The sequence below is a fragment of the Physeter macrocephalus genome, chromosome 11 (assembly GCF_002837175.3).
Source record: "Physeter macrocephalus isolate SW-GA chromosome 11, ASM283717v5, whole genome shotgun sequence".
NCBI classification, from domain to species: domain Eukaryota; kingdom Metazoa; phylum Chordata; class Mammalia; order Artiodactyla; family Physeteridae; genus Physeter; species Physeter macrocephalus.
This window is the reverse complement of record NC_041224.1, coordinates 15,841,601-15,862,529: the sequence shown is the minus strand read 5'-3', so window position 1 is coordinate 15,862,529 and position 20,929 is coordinate 15,841,601. Positions and strand designations below refer to the sequence as shown.

At 41.9% G+C, this 20,929-nt stretch overlaps 1 protein-coding gene across 1 annotated transcript in view; it reads left to right on the top strand.

Annotated features, from left to right (window-relative positions):
• Positions 1-13,388: 13,388 nt before the first annotated feature.
• The window catches only part of GPR158 (G protein-coupled receptor 158), a 333,029-nt gene continuing 325,488 nt past the window's right edge, over positions 13,389-20,929 (top strand). Inside the window, exon 1 of the mRNA XM_024129687.1 lies at positions 13,389-14,282. Within this exon, the coding sequence (XP_023985455.1) occupies positions 13,390-14,282 (893 nt within the window). The 5' untranslated portion in view covers position 13,389. The remainder of the gene's footprint in view (positions 14,283-20,929) is intronic.

Sequence of the window (20,929 nt, the reverse complement as noted above, 5' to 3'; positions counted from 1 at the left end):
GAAAACACAACACAAAAGTCAAATCCAACCAGGAAAAGATAGCTTATGAGAGAGATAACCTGGAGGCCTTAGAAAGATCCAGTGTAGCCAGGCTGACCTGCTGCTACTCATTGCTACTCACCCGCCCGCCTTCTGATTTCCTCTTGACCTTTGATTGGAGGCTGTTGCCACCGATTTCTTCCGGTGAGGGTGCTGGAGAAGGGGCGCTTCTCTCACTCAGAAGGAGATCCTGGGCCCATATTTTCACTTCAGCTGCTCAAATGACAGGTGATTATTTATTTATCCTTAAATAAGGATAAAGAATCCAAAAGAGGAATTCAAAGAGGTGGGTACGTTATACAGAGGCAAGATTTTTTTTTTATATCCTCTTCACTCTTCATGCTTCAAGTCTACCCATCAGCACTTTGGCTCAGTGTTCTCCTGGTCCTTGTCCCAAACCTGCCCCCATCTTAGGAGGGAGTGGGTGCGAGGGTGGGGAAAACCCAGCTTCTTCGATAGATACTGTAACACAAAGCCAGTGAACTGGAGGCAAAAACCACTTCATCATAATTTGCAGGAAGCTCTGTCCTGGTTTTTAGGAATTCACCAATTCCGAACTCACTGGCAGCAGAGAGACCTATTTCTAGGCTTTTTTTTTTTTTTTTTTCCCTGAAGCTACTCTTTCCATAACCTCCAGGTCAATTTTAGAAATGAATTTATTGATGATCAAGAAACTGGTGTATGAAGTCTAAAATCCTCTGCCTGTATTTAAGAGGTATCCTATGATCTGGCCTTTCTCATTTCCATTCCTAATTTAGCTGGGATGAGTTAAGCAGTAAAAAGCTTAGCTTTAAGAAAATACCTGGAGTAAGAGTTATTATGCTGCACTGAAAATATGGCTATTCTTCCAGCTTGCTTGTATATCTAGCTGTCTTTCCCACCAGCTCTCACTAAACTGTAGCTGGTTTCCAGTTTCTTGATGTTTGAAAAACGCCCCACCCTCTCCACCCCCTTCCCAGGTAGGGCTTCTCTCTGCTGTTATCAGAGAGAGATCTGACCCGATACCTTGACTTTTAAATGAACACTGAAATCAGCCTCTCTGGGGTATCTCGCTATTTTCTTCTTTCAGGTACTAAGGGACACCTTCAATCCTTTTTAGAGAAGGAGGACTGGAGCAGTGCCATGTGCCCTTCTGGCAGGAGAGAAGCTCATACACTTTATCTTTTCTCTCTCCCATCTTTTGTCTGAGGGAATCCCAGAAATAGCTATGATGGTAAAATATGTGAATGGCTTACTATTTATATCTGGTCTTCAGGTGCCATAATAATCATAATACATATAATTAAATATGTCCAATTAAGTTGGTGGTAAGTCTTATCTCATTTCAATGTTACTGTTTGTATTTGAAAATCCAGGATAGTTTCATCTGGAACCGGCTGTTCTGTCATTCATCAGAACTGGCTTTCTGGAGAATTATGTTGTGCCTCTGTGATCATGCTGTGCACCCCATGCTGGAAGCTTCACCTCCCCTCCCAGTGGGAGCGCAGCTTCTCATTTCCTCAGCCTTCTGTTCATGATTTATGGATCAGACGGAGGATGATGTTGGCTCCATCTGGAAAGTGGGTCAGCCAGTCTCTGAGGAGACACATCGGAGGTCTTGAAATAGTGCTCTGGATACAGACTCCGTAAGTAGAGAGACTGATATGGAAGAGAAGAAAGGGCTGGACTCTCCGGAAGTGAAATCAGATTTCTCCTGGAGTGGACTTCGTCAAAGACAGAGGCTCAGCACAGCTGAAGGCAGGCATTAAAAACCCTTCCTGATCTCAGATTCCTCCCTCAGAGCCCTGGCTGAGCACCGAAACTGGCCACAAGCAGACTGCTGGCCGTTGGGCTAAGTCAGTCAGAAAAGCTGACTGTGTCACCGAGGAGGAGTACTATCTTGGCACCTACTGGAACAGTTATACCACTTCTTTGCCAGACTTGTCAGTCCGATGAATTGCAAAGGGTGAGGGGTACCCTACGCCATTCTCATACCTCCCCCCAACCCAAGGAGGTCAGCCATCTCCCTGAATCCTGTGTTCATAATTTCCTTGTTTTTATTTTCATCTGTGTGAGGATAACACAGTTCATTCATCTGTTCTCCTGTGGATAGGCATTCAGGATTTCCAGGTTTGTGCTGTTTAAACAGTGATGTTATTAACATTCTTGTATATATCATAGGGTATACATGGGCCAGAGTTTCTTTTGTGTATATATCAAGAATGGATGTGCTAGATCATAGAGTAGGTGAAGGTTTGGCATTACTAGATAATCCAAAATTATTTTCTAAAACGATCATACTAATTTACATTTCTACCAGCAGAGCATAAGAGATTTTGTGAATCCACATCTGCTCCATCCTTTCCACAACCAGTGCCAACAACTTGGCATTACTGGACTTTTTAATTTTTGCCAATCATATAGATACAACTCATATGTCTCATGTTTTGATTTGCATTTCCATGCTCACTAATGAGGTTGAACATTTGCTTTATGTGTTTACTGGCCATATATGTTTCTTCTGTTTTGAAATTTCTGTTCATATCTTCTGCTCATTTTTCAGTTGGGATATAAGTACTTTAAACTGATACATAGGAACAGTGATTTTTCTAAGGAATAGAATTAATTTTTATTCTAAAATTAGGATTCTACTCCCAAATGAAGTTGGCACACATTATTTTATATATTAATATTATTCTTTCTCTAGGAAAACCTTAATTGCATCTGAAATTCAGAGGGTATGAATGAGCAGCCACAACCCCGACCTTTGGAAAATAACAATCCTCAATTCAACAATTTTCAACCATCTCAACCATTATCATCCTGCTTTCCCCACCCACTTCTAGTCTAAACCACCCTTGTCTCTCACTTTGACTAATGCAACAGCTTCCTAACTGGTCTCTCTGCTTCTATTCTTGCCCTCCTCAGTCAGTCTATATAGCAGCCCCCATGATTTTGTTACTCCTGTCAAAACCCTCCCATGATTTTCAATTGCCCTTGTAATAAAACCAAAACTCATTGCCACAGCGCAAAAAGCTCTATGTGATCTGATTGTTGCCTTCTCTCTCCATCCATCTTTCCTTGACCTCTACCCACACAGAAATTTTTGCTGTTCCTGGGACAGACCAGGCTTGATACTCTTTCAGGGGTTTTATGATCATTATTTTCTGCTGGGAAAATTGTTCTCCTGAGCTTTCCCATGTATCGGTCTTTCACACCGTTCGCTCTCCTACTCAATGCCACTTAACCAGAGGTGCTTTCCCTGACCTCCAATCTCTATATATCTTCTTATCCCACTTTATTTTTCCTCACAGTACATATTACATTTGAATGTAAGTGCCACAATGGCAGAAACTTTACTTGTTTCCTGCTGCATCACTTTTATATAGAATGGTGTCTGGCACATAGTGGACCCCCCAATAGGTATTTGTTAAATAAAATAAAATAATAAATAATATAGATGAGAATGCTACCCAAAACTTCTTCGGTTGTTCACCTAGACGTTCACAGATAGCATTAAATCAGCATAGGTAAACCATATCATACAGAATCAGTTCTAAGAACTAAGATGATTCTAGCTAGAATCAAAGGCTGATTCTAGAAAATCAAGTCAATTTTGGAGAATACCTAGAGTTGGTAGTTGTTTTTTTTTTTTAACAAACTTTATTAGGTACATTTTACATATCACCAGTTTCTAGTGTAAAACTCAAATGATTTTAAATAACTTTACTAAGTGGTACAGCTACCATCCTCAGTTTTAGAACATTTTCATCCCCCTCAGTAAGATTCCCTTGTGCCCATTTATAGTTGATTCTTTTTTTTTTTTACAGTTGATTCTTATTCCCATTTCCAGCCCCAAGCAACCACTAATCTACCTTTTGTCTCCATACATTTGCCTTTTCTGAACATTTCATCTAAATACAATATGTGCTCTGTGTGTCCAGCTTCTTTCACTTAGCATAATGTTTTTGAGCTTTATCCGTGACATAGCATGCGTTGGCAATTTGTTCACTGCTATGGCTGAATAGGATTCTACCATATGGCTGTACCACACTGTGTCTATCCATTCCCCAGCTGATGGACCTTGTCCGTGGTTTCTGGACTTTGGCTATTGTGAGTAAAGCTGCTGTGAACATTCATGTATGTGTCTTTGTGTGGACATAATGCTTTCCTTTCTCTTGGGCAAATACCTAGGAGTAGAGTTGTTGGGTCACATGATAGTTTATAGTCAACTCTTTTGAGAAACTGCTAATCTGTTTTCCAAAGTGACTGTGCCACTTTACACTCCCACCAGAAGTATACGAAGGCTCCTGTTTTTCCACATCCTCACCAACATCTGTTATCATCTGTCTTGTTTATTATAGCCCTTCTAGTGGGTACGTAATGGTATCTTGTGGTTTTGATTTTCATTTCCCTAAAGACTAATGATGTTGAGTATCTTTTCATGCACTTATTAGCCAATCGTATATCTTCTTTAGAGAAATGTCTGTTCAAAGTGTTGGTAGTTCTTAAAGGTCTTAAAGGAGAGGAAGCGTTATTTGTGGAAGTTTTCTCAATACACAGAATTAACTTCTACAAAGGCAGACATAGGATGGGAGTGTGCAAGTTACTCATAAAGGAAGAGTGTAAACAGCATAGCTTTGTTAGAATGGAGTATCTCCAAAATGTAGTGGAGGACTAGTGGGATGGGCAAAAAAAGTTAGTACACGGCCTTGAATGCCAGGTTGAGTAATGCAGTGTGAGAGGAGTGGTAGCGCAAAGAGATTGGATTTTGATGCCTAAAAGAAGTACTTGGGTTAAATATGCATGCACTAGTTTTCTTGTTTGTGGGGCCATAACAGGATATATTCCTCAGTCTATTATACGACTGTAGGAGAAGAATAGATTCCACTGACCATTTGGTTCATTTGTCTATCCAGGCAGAATTAAATATAACTCATTTCTGATACATGGATATAGTTTCTACTGGAGATCACAAATTATTCTTCAAGGAAAGATATTCTCTTCTGCTCATGGCTAATCCATTTCAATTAAAAACAACGCTGACATTCAGAAAAGCCTTATTGCTTTCTTTATTCTCTTCTGCTCTTGGCTAATCCATTTCAATTAAAAACAACGTTGACATTCAGAAAAGCCTTATTGCTTTCTTCTTTCTTTCTTTTTTAAAATAAATTTATTTATTTATTTGGCTGTGTTGGGTCTTCGTTGCTGCACGCAGGCTTTCTCTAGTTGCGGTGAGCAGTGGCTACTCTTTGTTGCTGTGTGCAGGCTTCACACTGTGGTGGCTTCTCTTGTTGCGGAGCAACAAAAGAAGACACTTCTAAGTAAACGTCAATAACTATCTCACAGGTATGGACGTTCTCTCTTCCCTTTCCCTGGGAACAACCCAGACTTACAGCTAATCTGTCATTGAGCACTTACTGTCTGTAAGAGGAGGAGAAAGAGGAGGAAGAGGAGGAAGAGGAGGAGAGACCAACTGACCACAGATTAGATAGGAAATCTTAAAGTAAATTTCTTTGCCTCCTTTTTTTTTTTTTTTCTTTAGGGATAGCAGAGGTCTGGAGGAAACTTTTTTTTTTTTTAAGTAGGCATACATAATATTACTGTTAAAATAAAACGAAAGATTTGCAGAACTGTTTTGTACCTGGATTCATACTTAGGTTTGTCATTTCCTTAGCCTGTGGATATTCCTGAAACATGTGCGGTGATTGTCTTCTTTCACTACATTTTGTTGGCATATATTTCCATGTTATGTTTCTTTGTTTTCCTTTTCCATACAATTCCGATGTTAAGATGCTGTCTGCAATTTCAACAATATCAACGTTACTGGATTAATTTCCTTCAAGTTTTTTAAAATAACAGCAAAAAGTTTATAAGCAGCTTACTACTCTAAACTTCTTCTTTATAAGTTTGTTTGGATTTACAAGTTTCTGCTCTCCATCAATGAGGAACTGTCATTAGTTAGTGTATCCTATGTGTGCATGATCCTGGGCACTTGAAGATCCCAACTTTCAGAAGCTCCTGTGTTCAGATGGAGAGACAAGTCCTAAACTGATCATGAAGTAAACCCCCATTATGCCCAAGGTAATATGCTGATGAAAGCTATATCATGAATTATAACAACATATGGGTACAACATATGAATTATAACAACATAAGCCCCTCCTTGCTGGAGGGGCTTCCCTCCAGCAAGGGAAGCAGACAAAACTGAGCAAAGACAAAATAATCCATTTCCCATCTTTTGCTATCCACAAAGTCCATATTTCAGTAAACTTCGTTTCAAATTTTTTGGTTGTTCTTATTTCTTAATAAGAAACAGAGACGATCCTTGTATTGAATGGAGCTGAGCTTTGAATAACTAATTTGGTGTGATTTTTTTGTGAAGGTCATATTGGTCCTTTCCTGCACTGCTGAATGTCAGGTCAGTGTCATGGGACATTGTTTGGGGAAATACTTCGCCTCAGCACATTCAGGATTCTCCTAACATAAATGCCATTTCCTGGCGTTTTCTTCCCTTGTGGTCAGGAAGTTCTTCGAGTGTCTTTAGTTTACAGAACCATTTTGTGTGCATGGGGGTAAGGGGATTAGGGAAACTAGCAATTTGGGTCAAAGCCCTAGTGACTCTATAGATGATACTGTGTTTGCACTTCACTGGGAATGCAAGAAGAGCCCAAGTCATGACTTCACAGTGAAAAACAGAGGAGACGACTCTGGAAAGAGCAGGAGTGTTGTTAGAAGTGATGCTGACAGGGAGTAAGAGTTTTAAGGGTAAACTGGAGGCAGATGAGAATAAACTGCTAAGTAAAAAACATAAACATCTTGAGTAAGCTTTCTAAGTTAGAAATAGAAATAGTTTTTTTTTTTTCTTGCTAGATTTCAGGCATATTTTCATCCCTTAATTTGACTTTCTCCTCTTCCACATTAAATGGATGGAAAAGTGTCACCAAAAAGTCAGGGATTATAATGATGAAAAGCACATCTCAGAGCAGTGGTTCTCAAAGTGTGTTCCCTGGACCAACAGTTTTAACATCACAGGGGAATTTGTTAGGAATGCAAATTCTCAGGCCTTATTCTAGACCTACCAAGTCAGCAGTTTTGGGGCTCAGGCCACTAATTTGTGCTTTGACAAAAGTTCTCCAGGTATATCTAGTGTGTATCAACATTTGAGAACCACTGGTGTGGTGATTAAGGGTATGACATCTGGAGCCACATAGCTGTATTACTTAGAGCAATTCATTTGTTTGTTTGTTTCCCATCTGTAAAATGGTAGCTGTACCAAACTCACAGGGTGGTAATGAAGACTAAATGAGCTAAAGTGTGTAAAATCCTTAGAGCAATGCCTGGCCACTGTAAGTGCTATATAAATGATTAGGTGATGATGATAATCTCTTTATAGGTGTTATTTTCATCTTTTCCCCCCACAGGCTATATTTCACAATTTACAGCACAGCTTCTTGTTTACCGGGAGATCTTCTCCCCTGTCATCTTAGAGTTATTTTCCATGGCTCAAAGCAGCATTTCTCAGCATGTGCTCCATGGATCATCTGCATCAAAACCACCTGTGGTGCTTATTAAAATGCAGATTCTTAACTTCCCCTGAGACCTAGAGCAGTGATCAGAATTCTCTAGTGATACTTCTTCACCCAGAAATTTGAAAACCTCCGCCCTTGGATAACAAAGACTATGATCTTCATTTTGCAAATGGGAACATGAGGCACAGGGGGTAGCATAAGCTCAGGAAAATCCAGAATCTCAGTAAGACCAGGAATAAGAACTGGATTTCTGATTTTGTGTTATATTGACAGATTATGCTGCTTCTTTGTGGCTTTATTTGCTTTATCAAGAATTTGATTCGGGTTGTGCCACTTTGTTTACTGAGACCTAGCATTATTTAACCTAAAAATAACATTTACATTATAAATCTAGAACTATCAAAAATGATGAGTTCCTGAAAAATATACCTGGACCATTATCCATCACTCAGCTAAAATTGTTTCAGTTGTGGCTGCAACTAATACATCACTCTTTTTTTTTTAAAAGTTAAGTATTCTTAAAAATTAATTAATTAATTAATTTTTTTGGCTGCGCTGGGTCTTCGTTGTTGCGTGCGGGCTTTCTCTAGTTGTGGACAGTGGGGGCTGCTCTTTGTGGCGGTGTGCGGGCTTCTCACTGCGGTGGCTTCTCTTGTTGCGGAGCACGGGCTCTAGGTGCGCGGGCTTCAGTAGTTGTGGCTCGCGGGCTCTAGAGCGCAGGCTCAGTAGTTGTAGCGCACGGGCTTAGTTGCTCCGCAGCAGATGGGATCTTCCCGGACCAGGGCTCGAACCCATGGGCCCTGCACTGGCAGGTGGATTCTTAACCACTGCGCCACCAGGGAAGTCCCTAATACATCACTCTTATGTTAAAGATGAAGCAAAAGGGCTCAGAGAGGTTGAGGAAATTGTCAGAAGTCACATGACTAGATATCAGCAGTATGGAAATTAGAGCTTGGTCTCCCAACTGCCAATCCAGTGTCCTTTCGCCATATCCCACTGTCCTAATCCTTGCTGATTTAAATGATTTAAAGTAGCACTTAAATTTTAGAAACAACTTTACCTATACTGCTCACATAAAATCTGGTCTCAGCAGTTTTTTTTTTAACCTCCTTTAATTTCTTTTACTTAAAGATATGCTAATATCACATCTTCCTTTTTACAGTATGATAAATCAATAATATACTGACAACTAAAAACTCAAAGCGCTCTAGGTGCGCGGGCTTCAGTAGTTGTGGCTCGCGGGCTCTAGAGCGCAGGCTCAGTAGTTGTAGCGCACGGGCTTAGTTGCTCCGCAGCAGATGGGATCTTCCCGGACCAGGGCTCGAACCCATGGGCCCTGCACTGGCAGGTGGATTCTTAACCACTGCGCCACCAGGGAAGTCCCTAATACATCACTCTTATGTTAAAGATGAAGCAAAAGGGCTCAGAGAGGTTGAGGAAATTGTCAGAAGTCACATGACTAGATATCAGCAGTATGGAAATTAGAGCTTGGTCTCCCAACTGCCAATCCAGTGTCCTTTCGCCATATCCCACTGTCCTAATCCTTGCTGATTTAAATGATTTAAAGTAGCACTTAAATTTTAGAAACAACTTTACCTATACTGCTCACATAAAATCTGGTCTCAGCAGTTTTTTTTTTAACCTCCTTTAATTTCTTTTACTTAAAGATATGCTAATATCACATCTTCCTTTTTACAGTATGATAAATCAATAATATACTGACAACTAAAAACTCAAAGCTCCATTGCATAATGCTTTTTCATCAGTGCAAATTTGACTGTTCTAAAGCAGTGAGATTGACTTTTCAGGCTGTGATGAAAACGCTTTGGGCCTTTTCACACAGGGCCTACGGGTCTTGTATACATTGATCGATTACAGTCAAGCTCCCACACAGTATTAATATGCATTTAGATAACTTTGTTCTTAACTTGAGGCTACACAGGGATATTTATCTCCTCTACAAATCACGCTCATGTAATTGGTGGGACAGAGGTGCTATTCATGCCAGGATCACTTGATTATCGTATAAAATGATTTTTTTTGTCTCAATTGTTTGTACTTTTTATATTATATATGAACTTCATCTTAATGCAGTCATCTTTTCCCATTTCTCTTTCCTGCTAAGTTTCTGTTCATCTTACCCTTAGCTAGTTCACTACTACCTACTACCTAGTTAACTACTCCTCATTTTTATATCTTAGCTCAACTGTTACCTCCTCATAGAAGTCTTCCTTTTCTTTCTCTCTCTCTATAAGAATCTCCCTGCCCCCATACCATGCACTCTTTGTAACTTTACAGCGTTTATTTCTTCATGGCACTGATCACAATATGTAATTTTAAAATTTATTTGTTTGCTTTTTTATTGTTTCTCTCTATATACACTTGACTGTGAGGTCCATGTGTCCATCATGCAGGTGTTTGCCCGAGTACTAAGCACGATGCCTGATACACAACAGAGGCTAAATCATCATGTGTTGAATGAATACGTCTGTGAGTTGCTGTGGAATTTTGCAGTCTGCTTAGAGGGCTATGAGTATGTGTTATATCTTGGTCCCCTATAATAACTTCTTTTGGATGATCTCCTTCAGTGGCAGACACTAACATAGATGTAGGGTTGTCTATCTACTCAGTTAGTTTCCTTGACTCCAGACCTATTAAATGGACAGGCCTCCTAGACCATTTGGACCATGGTACCTTATCGTGAGTAAACCTAGGTTTTCTAGATCATTCTAGACCACAATGTACTATCTTCCAGAGCTTGTATTCTATGGTAGCCTCTGGTCACAGGTGGTTATTGAGCACTTGAAATGTAGCTAGTATGAAGTGCCATATGCTGTGAGTGTAAAATACACATTGGATTCTGAGGATTTAGTATAAAAATGTAGAATATCTCATTAATAATTGTCATACTGTTTACTTATTGAAATAACATTTTGGATCTAATGGGTTAAATAAAATATACTGTTACATTTAATTTCACTTTTTTTTCTTTTTACTCTTAAAATGTGCTACTGGAACATTTGAGATTATATATGTGGATCACACTTGTGACTCACATTATATTTCTATAGGGCAGTGTTGTTCTAGACCTAACTAGTTCACCTCTGTTGTTTGGCAATGTAGACTGAAGGTGATCCCCTGAAGGGAATGCCCAAATTGCAAGAGCCTCTCATAGCCTGCTCCATTCTTGTTAGATGTGCACGAGGGGAAGGACTGGCACTCCAGGAGAGTGGCTCAGGTGTCATTTCAGTACTCCCTCAGTGTCAAATCATGAGGCCCACATACAGTTTGCATCCGGAGATACAGAAACTTTAAATATATTGCTAGTGTCCATATATCTTGCTTAAAACAATGACAGGACCAGAACCCAGGTCTTTCAATTATGCTAAGTCATTGAATTACTTATAGAAGGACCGACTAATAAAATTATATCTTCCTTTTAAAATGCAATACTAGAAAATTTTAAAGGATTGTTAGTAAGTTATACAGGTTTTCTTAAAAAAAATCAATTAATGATGAAATTACACCAGTCTTTAGACAACTAAATAGAAAATCATGTTGTATACTCTGATAAATTAAACAAACAGAAACTCCTATTACCGCCACATGTGCTATAGTAGAGGATTAAACTGGGATGACCTTTATTTAGCAGAAGCGTATACATTGCAAAGCAAAATTTAAATAAGTCAGATATGAACATGAACTCTACCTGTAAATAAACACAAATCTAATAACCATTCTTTGCAAAGCTATAAAAACTCCCTTGGAGACCATACACTGCAGTTTGGAAAACGGGTTGCTATGTCTTATTCCAAAAGCCTTCACCACTGACACATCAGGCAGACTTCTCTTCTTAGGTAAGGAGATGGATTCCTAAATAATTAGCTTCATCATCATTATCTTCTGGTTCATTCACTGGTTTAGCAAATATTTAGCGGGAACCAACTATGTGCCAGGCATCTGTGTGTTCTAGGTGCTCAAGATACTACAGTGACCAATGCAGACAAACTTTTGCTTTTTGGAGCTTAAATTTTTGTGCTTAGGTATTTTCTCAACAGGAAGAGTAAAATGAAATGATAAAGCAAATCTAAGCAGTGCTACCTTAGGATGCCACAGGAAACTTTTTTTTTTTAAGTTGGGAATTGAAGTGAATTTGAGACTTTCTATCTTGTGTCTTTCTTGGGGAATTTGAAGGTGGAGGTGCATAGGGAAGGTGGAGGTGCATAAAACCATACCTATCCAAAGTACTAATTAGTATTTTCAGAATGAAAATGTCAGAAGACCCTCTTAAAGCTTCAAATAAAACAATTAGACGGTGTTAGGGGATTTTCCAATCATTCTGGGGGGTCTTGGCACACTTATTCAGCTCTTCTTTCTTCGGCTGGGACATCCCAACCTATAGTTAACCAGATGTCTTAGTTCTTACATCCATTAATTCTAGGAACTCCCAGTCAGAATGGCTTCCCTTCCCGCTCAACAGACTCATTCTCATTCTCTCACAGTCCGAGTCCTGCCCCGGCACATAGTCTCTCCCTTCCACATATTCACTTGCTTACACTTCCACAGGTTCCCCTTCATCCCTTTCAAGCAGAGGGGTTCCTTTAATATGGCATTTTCCCCTTAAAGTTCAGCCGGTAGATGTCTCCATTACTCCCTTATAGCTAAGACCTCGGCAAGTAGGGTTTAATCATTTCTTTAACCGACAACAAGGAGGAAGATTTGATAATTTGCCTAAAATGAGCAGATGCTCGGGAGGACACGTCTCCATCCTACGTCCCTTCCCTCCGATTTAAGCCACAAATGAAAACTACTTTCTTCCTCTTTTCCAGGCAAAAGGAAAGGCTGATTTTACTAAGCATGCAAGATGCCAACACCCTCCTCCTCGGTACGTCCAAGTTTCCTTCGCTCTGAGCCACCAAACCTCTGCTTCTCCCTTCACTCCGCCCACCCCACCTCTCACCCCCTCAGGTTCCCGAGTCATCAGGGAACGCGAGTGGGTGAAAGGACTCAGCGAGGCTGCATCCCGCGCCACCGCCTCCTCCTGCGCCTCGGGTTCAGCACTGGACAGCTCCCGCACCAGCCCAACAAATGGCAGTCGGCTGATTGACAGAGGAGCCGGCCAAACAGGGCACAAGACGACTTGAAGCCGCCCTACAAGGGTTTGGTTGCGGCCAAGCTGCCTCTTTAAACCGGCTTTCCTCCCGAGAGCAGGGAGAGGCAGGAGTGTGGTTTGTGGCCAAACTTAAAGACTCCCATTAACCAGCTGCCTAGCCCTCGTGGTTCCGGAAAGACAAACCCCTTAAAAGAAACCCTAGCTGCTGCGCTCGCGGTGCGGGTCTGGGCGCGCGCGCTCCGCGCCTCGGGGCGAAGCGAACGAGGAGGAGCCTGAGCCGGGAGGCGGGAACGACCTGCCACGGGCGAGACGATGGAGCAGCGTCTTTGGCGGCCGCGGCGGCGGCAGCTCCTGAACACACCTCAATGAGAGCGGCGGTGGAAGCTGCTAGGCAGAAAGACGTAAGCAGGCGAACTATAGCTGCCGGCGGCGAGAGGGGACGTAACCTGCTGGGCTCAAGGCTGCGAGGTGCGTAATCCCGAGCCGACCCATTGTGGAGCGGGAGCAGCCAGCGTTGCCACAGGTGATTTGATCTCCTGTGACGGTAGCTTAGTCAGCCGCGCATATTTCAGAACATTCCTATTTTAAAGTCCTTTTGGACTGGGTGCCAGCTGCAAAGGGGGAAGACTCCTAGTAAAAGTCTTTCTGCTGATAGATCGACGACCAAAATTTAAAAAGTGACTCCTTCCGTTACCTCCTCTCCTTTCTGCGAGGCAGAGGGGAGCCATGGCTTATCCCTTACTCTTCTGCCTCCTGCTCGTTCACCTGGGATTAGGAGCTGTCGGCGCCAGCCGCGACCCTCCAAGTCGGACCGATTCCCCTGGAGAGAAGACCCTGAGGGCGAAGCAGCACGCCCAGCAGCCGGCTCGCGCCTCTGCCTCGGACCCCTCGGCTCCCTGGAGCCGCTCCACCGACGGCACCATCTTGGCGCAGAAAATCGCCGAGGAGGTGCCCATGGACGTGGCCTCTTACCTCTACACCGGGGACTCCCACCAGCTGAAGCGAGCCAACTGCTCCAGCCGCTACGAGTTGGCAGGCCTGCCGGGGAAGTCGCCTGCCCTAGCCAGCTCCCATCCCTCCTTGCACGGGGCGCTGGACACGCTGACACACGCCACCAACTTCCTCAACATGATGCTGCAGAGCAATAAGTCGCGGGAGCAGAACTTGCAGGACGACCTGGAGTGGTACCAGGCACTAGTGCGGAGCCTCCTGGAGGGTGAGCCCAGCATCTCCCGGGCGGCCATCACCTTCAGCACCGAGTCGCTGTCAGCCCCGGCCCCGCAGGTCTTCCTCCAGGCCACGCGCGAGGAGAGTCGCATCCTGCTCCAGGACCTGTCCTCCTCAGCACACCACCTGGCCAACGCCACGTTGGAGACCGAGTGGTTCCACGGCCTCCGGCGCAAGTGGAGGACTCACTTGCACCGCCGCGGCTCCAATCAGGGGCCCCGGGGCCTGGGCCACAGCTGGCGGCGCAGGGACGGTCTTAGCGGGGACAAGAGCCACGTCAAATGGTCTCCGCCTTATCTGGAGTGCGAGAACGGCAGTTACAAGCCCGGGTGGTTGGTCACTCTCTCCGCTGCTTTCTACGGGTTGCAGCCTAACCTGGTCCCGGAATTCAGGTAAGGAGGGGAAAAAAGATAAAAGCAAAGCCTTCCTTCCGGTTTCATGGGTAGGTGCGCGTGTGGGGAAAGAACACTGGCTGTGACATTTAGGCCTCCTACCTTCAAAGCAGAGACCCAGGCTGAGGGACACCCCACGCAGGCGCAAGTGCTTAGGGACAAGAAGTGCCCCGCATTTGTCAGCTTCAGACACTCAGCAAAAGCTTTGCTTTTCTCTCAAATCACCTCCCCTGCAAGGGGCAAGGGACGGGAGCTCCTGGTAGAGCTGAGACATGCCCTAAGTTCCTCTCTAACCCTCGGGAGAGCAGGGAGGGGAGTTCCCGGTCAGGGGTGATGCACTGCACGCCGGCAAGCTCAGGGCATGGCAGCCAGGCGCAGAGTGGCGAGCAACTCACAAGAGTAGAAAAGGGAGTGGAAGAAAAAAAGAGTTCGCTATTTCTGCTACTTCGGGATAGCCTCTACCTACTTCCTCCTACGTGTGCAGTCTGAGGCGCCAGCCTGTGAGTCAGTTACCAGAGCGCATAAGGCCAACACTGCAGCCCCCTGGGCAGGTCTCAGTCTCGGCAGCACAGCTGTCTCTAGGACCCACCCTCTGCAGTTTGATAGGCGCGCTCCGTGTACTCACCTCCCCCTCCCTCAGCCCATCTCCCATTCCTTGGTCCCCTCTTTCTCCTGTTTTCTGTGTTAGGCACACCTAAGGGTTCTCTGGCCCTTCACTTACACACACTTTATAAACGAACCTGGTGGAGTTATCCTAGGGAGGGAGGGATCAGTTCTCACTGAATTCACTCAGGGAGCTCAGAGGAAAATTTAGTAATAGTTCTGCATTTCCTGCCTCAAGGTATAGCATTTGTGGGAAGATGAGAATTTGCAGATTAGCAGGTGGTAACTGGTGTCCTGGGACGTGCCCGATTTTTGGGGTGAGGGACTTTTAGAAGTAGCCCTGTTGAGTGAACATGAGGAACAGAAAGGAAAGAGTAGAAACTCCAAAGAGGGCCTGGGAGAAGGCCACAGATTGACTGGGATCCTCCCCAATTCCCAACGGGAAGAAGGTCTTGGGGGTTGAGGTTGCTTCTGTACTTTTTGGGAAACTGGGCAAAAGTGAGAAACCTGTGTGTGTTTTAATGCCCTTTTGGTACAACAAGGACAGGATGATGACCTGGTTAAAGTTACCAGGGGGAGTACTGGGTGGGCAAATGGGAGGAGTCAGAAAGCTTATTTGTCTTGGCACTGTTATTTACTGCTGAATGACCTCAAGAAAGTTGCTTAATCTCTCTGGGCCTCAACAACTTACCTATCAAGTAAGGGAGTTGAACTAGATGGTCTCTAGGGAGCCATCCAGTTATAAAATTCTGTGGCTTTTAATGCTGGCAACACTTGAGAAGGTATAAATGCAAAGTAACCTCCTTTCTCTAATTCTGTATGACCATATTAAATGTTTTTTTGTGTGTGTCTACCTCTTTAAAGGATCTTGTCTTAAACCAGCAGTAACTCTTTCCTACTTTAAGGATAATCTTATTTCCTCCTGATTTCTGCAGGATCCTATTAGTAAGAGCTGAGCTCAGCTTTGAGTCTTTGCTATATTATTTGCTCAGAAAAGATCTGCAGATGCCATTCACTGCTAGAAAACTGCTTTTGGCCTTCACATAAGCCTTTTCAGGGAGTCCCAGGTCCCAGGACTGAAAGATTGATCAACCAATCGATCCAATGATCTATCCATTCATCCATCTTACTAACGTATATTGATACTTTATGTTAGGCTCTGTGCTAACTGCTTTGCATGTATTATCTTGATTAATCCTCACAACAAACCTGAGTTAGGTTTTATTAGTTTCCCTGTTTTACAGAAAAGGAACCTGAAGCACAGAGAGATTAAGCTTCTTTCCTAAGATCACGCAGCAGTTAAGCAGTAGAGTCGGGATTTGATCTCGATTCACACTTTTAACCACTATGCTAAACTCTGTCTCATGAAGGTGTTCTAGGAGTGCTGCATGTATTGCAGCTGCTGCATAAAAATATATGTATTTTCAAGGGTCAGATGTGAGACTGGGGAAGAGAACCATTTATTTTCAGAAGTATTTCTCATAAGGCTCAGAAAGCATAGGTCACCTAAATGAACTCAGGCCTTCCGCAGGCCAAGATAAAAGGCTGAGACACCAGGGGTCATGTTGTGTAGGCTCACACGACCCTATCTAATTTTTGGACTATGTTCAGAAAATAGATTGTTTCCTCTGGCTGAGTCTCTTTAAGTGCCTTCATAGTCATCGATGGTGTTCTTTAGCCAAGGCATGAAGCCAGGCCATTTAGTGTCTGGCTCTCTACAGAATCTGGCTCCTCCTAGCAGCACGCATGAAGAGCAGAATAAGTGCTCTCCTGTGAGTACTTTTGCCCCATGTCCCATGCTCCTCAAGTACTGTATTGAGGATTCCCACAGATGTTAATTATAGGAACTGGAAGAAATCTTAGATCAGATGGTTCTTCCTGTTTCATAAAGAAACAGATAAGAAAGGTGAAGTGACTTGTCCAAGAATCACATAGCGAGCTTTTAACAACAGCAGCAATAGGATCCAGGCCTTCTGCCTCTGGTTCACACTATGCCATAGATATGTATAGAGAGATTTCAATGGGCCTTTTCTGTCTCTTCATACTCATAAAAGGCAAATGTTTTTGATGTTGTTGATGTTTTATCACCTAAGATGTGTATTCTAAAATTTTATAACATAAGTGAATAATATTGTACAGGTATGGTAACGGTAAACCCCAAATGAATTTCTGAGAAACCATGACTAGGCTCTAATCATGATTTTAAATCTATTTTGAATCTATAGAGCGTTATTTGCAAAAAGCCTTATCTGTAATAAAAAAAAAATCCATTGCTAATGATTTCCTCATGCAAGAGAAGAGGAGGATAAACTTTGTAGTTAAGATTTTCGTTTAACTTCAGTTACTATTTCAGCTAATATTTCCCCAGGTCTTACTTACAAGGTTCAATATTTAAATTATATTTTATTTTTAGAGAATGCAAATCTGAAATATGAAATTCAAAAGTAATGTGGAAAACATGGTCAACTACCTTCTTATATTAATGCTTATCACTGTAAAACACCTCTCAGAATAAATTTTATTCCCCTCTGCTTCAGAATGACACAGGTTTCTTAAATTTTAAGGCCTAGTATAAGACTCACATGGGAAGTTTATTGCTTTTTTTCCCCCCAAAAATGGCATTAGTGCTTTACCTAAATGGCTCCTGAGTCTTGTTATAGACCTATCGTATAAACACTTAAGTTCTCATCTTCTATCCCAGCAAAAAAAACCAGAGAGACTAACAATTTAAGGTATACCCTAAATTATTGTTATCTATCATATTAGGTTTGTCATGTCCTTGCAGAGTTTTCTTCAAAGTTAAGTCCTTTGCTTTTGTATACTAATATTTCTGTGTGGAACTTAAAGTACTAAGGAGTTTGAGCCCATTCTAATGAAATCATAGACACATTCCTGGTGGTGGTTGGAACTGTTTAGTGCCTAGGATGAATATAAGGTAGCTAAGTGTTCGTTGAATTTAAATTAAGGTAAAGGAACGTTTGGGAATTCTTATTTGATGAGCTGTAAGGGATTTTGGAATTCATTTGCTTTCTTTCCTCTTCTCATTGTACAGTGGAGGAAACTGAGACCCAAAGGGCTAAAGGAATTTGCTAGAGTGGCACAGCTCTTTTGCGGTGGGTTAGAATTAATGGAAACCAATATATATTGAGCATCTACTATGTGTCAGATGTTTTATAAATATCCCACTGCATTTAATTCTTAGTATTCTTGGGTAGTTACAACTTCAGGCAAGTTGAGCAACTTGCCCAGGGCAACACAGCTAGTAAAGTAGGGAGCGTGAATTAAATTTCCATCTCTCTAGCTATGAGGCTTGTATTGTCTTTCTACTACCCTATGCTGCTATCTCTTAGTTACCAATTTTGTTTTCACCTTGTTATTAAAAATGTAACACGGTATTGGCTTGAAATAATTAATATATTTGGCCAAATAAGGGACAGACACTTGCTCTTTTTGGCCAATCATATAATCAAGTATGTTGTATAGAGAGAAGAATATTAGACTTGAGTCAGAACTTTGCCCTAAGTCCCAGTTTTGTCTCTGACTGGTTGTATTACCTGTCTGAAAATCAGTTTCTGCACAATTAAAACGTGGAAAGAGACTTGGCGATATCCATATACCTTTATAACTCTTTGTTCTATGAGTTCTTAAGCGACCTATCCAACGGGCAACGAGGAGGCTTTGGAAACAGGGCTGATACACATAAATGCAGTACCTTGTGGAAATGATATTGATGGGGGAGTAACGTGCAGAAGAAGAGGACACCAAATGAATGTCAGACCTGCATTTTTCCACAATAGGGTGGAAACGCCTTTTTAGAAACTTACATAATTAACATTGGTGTCACTGAGTCACTGTTTCCTGAGGGGTTACTTCTCTCTCCTTCACAAACATGTGCCCACACACCTCCATCAGAGATTCTGGTACAGATCTCTGCAGATGGCAATTTACACAGTATTAGAGAAATGACCATCTTGCTCTAGGCCAAACATATCCTGCCTCTCTTGTGGGTGCTGGTAGTGGTAAAGAGGTTACCTATAGGAACAGGACAGAGTTGTCTACCTGGGTAATAGATCAAAGAGTTTTTAGATGGACTTCTGCTATTGAGGCTTTTGAGTCTCAATTATTTCATCTTTAAACTGTGAATAGTAAAGTGTATCTTTGGGATTTTGTAAAGACTAAATGAAGAACTGTCATCACACAGGAAGTTCAGTAAATATTTTGCGTCACAGCTTCTGTCTTCCTAAATACTGAACACTTTTAGTTGTATTAAAGTCACATGATTTGTAGTAATTTATAATTTATATAATGACTTAGTTTCATTCCTATCATTGAGAAGGCTTGTAATTACAGTGGATCATGGGGGAAATACTGGCCTTGGAGACAGGAGACGTTGACCCCAGCCTGGACCACATCCTTGACTATGGTGTTCTCATGGGCAGCAGTTGCCTTTCTAATCCTGTTTCCTCATCTGTAAATTAAAGGGGGTCGGACTAGGTGACCTGTTGGGTTCCCTATAATCTAAAAGTCTATGATTATGTACATAATTAAATGTGTCACTTTAACTTGTGAAGTTTTGACTGTTATGCTGAAACCAGTTAATGTATCCTCACTTAAATGCAGATCATGTTCATATATGTTCAGTGTTTAACTTCATCATGGTCATTTACTCATAGGATATTTAGAGAAAGCCCTCTCGGTGTACACTGAATTAAGTATATATACTAAGGGAAATGAGAACTCCATTTCAAAATAAGAATAAGCATGATCTGAGTTTCTAGATCTTGAAAGATCACCTGAAATTTACTTAAAGTCAACAAGAAGCTGTTTCACAGATTTCTAAACCAAGGGCCGCAGTACACTTGTGTAATTTCCCCCAAGGTAATCAATGTTTAGGCATCCTGAAGCTCCTACCTACTGTTTAAAAACAACCTGCGTCTGACTTACCTCTGTAGTTGGTGTTAATACTTCCAAGGAGGCTATTTAGTGTGGTGTAGCAGTGGTACAGCATTATCTTGCCACCTTCTAGAACACACATTCGGGAGCTGAAATGGGATTTCAAGACTGCTAAATAAATGACAAGAGTTTAGGCCTCCCCTCTGGGGAGAGAACTCATGCCTCACAAGAATGATTTTATGGCCTCAATTGCTGGATAAGTCAATTTTTACTTTCAACTTCATAAAAGCAGCAGTTTGTTGTTCACTGTTAAGGGTTTTAAGGCTACCCTTTTCCAAGATGCACCGTGTTTTATGATTATATTGTAATATACTGGGGTGCCAAGAAGTATGTTGTTGGTGTTATTTGTACTTGGTTGGGACAGAAGCATTAGGGCCTTGTTTGTTTTCTCTATTCAGTTCTGGATTGATGTTCACAGGGTTATTTAAACAGAATTACTGAAATAGTACCCTGGAATTTTGATAACTTTGGCAGCTTGATGGCCACTATGTGCAAACAGGCAGTTCACCGGTCTTGGGTCTATGTTTCGGAGACTTTGCAGACAACAGCATCATTAGGCTCTTGCCCAGCACAGCTATGGCACATATGTACATTGGCTTGTTTTGCTGGTCTTTTAGTATTATTCATTTTTCAAGTTTTAGCAAGAAACCTTCTCTGGTGTAATTTCTACTTTGGCTGGGCATTTACTCATCTAACAAGTCTTTCTTCCTAAAACTTGACCTATGAAAAGATTTAGGTGGATAGGCTGTTCTATAAAATACTTCTTCAGTTTAGGAAAAAATTAATGCTCTTGGCTAAAAGTCCTCCTCAGGTACCCACCCCCTCAGCCCCATTTTCTACAATACCAAACTTAGTGTAGGAACCATGACTGACTTTTTCTTTTACACCAAAGGATATTATAGTGCCTCAAAGCAATCACAGGAGTCACCTAGTTTTACTGCCTTCATTATAGGCAGAATTTATAGAAAACAGAGATTAGCTTAAATGTGATCTGACCCCAAGATCATTTTCTCCAAAAAACACTGTTTCCTTCCTTTTTATTAAAGGCAGTCTTTTTCTCTTTTATAGTTAACTGATACTTATAATTAATT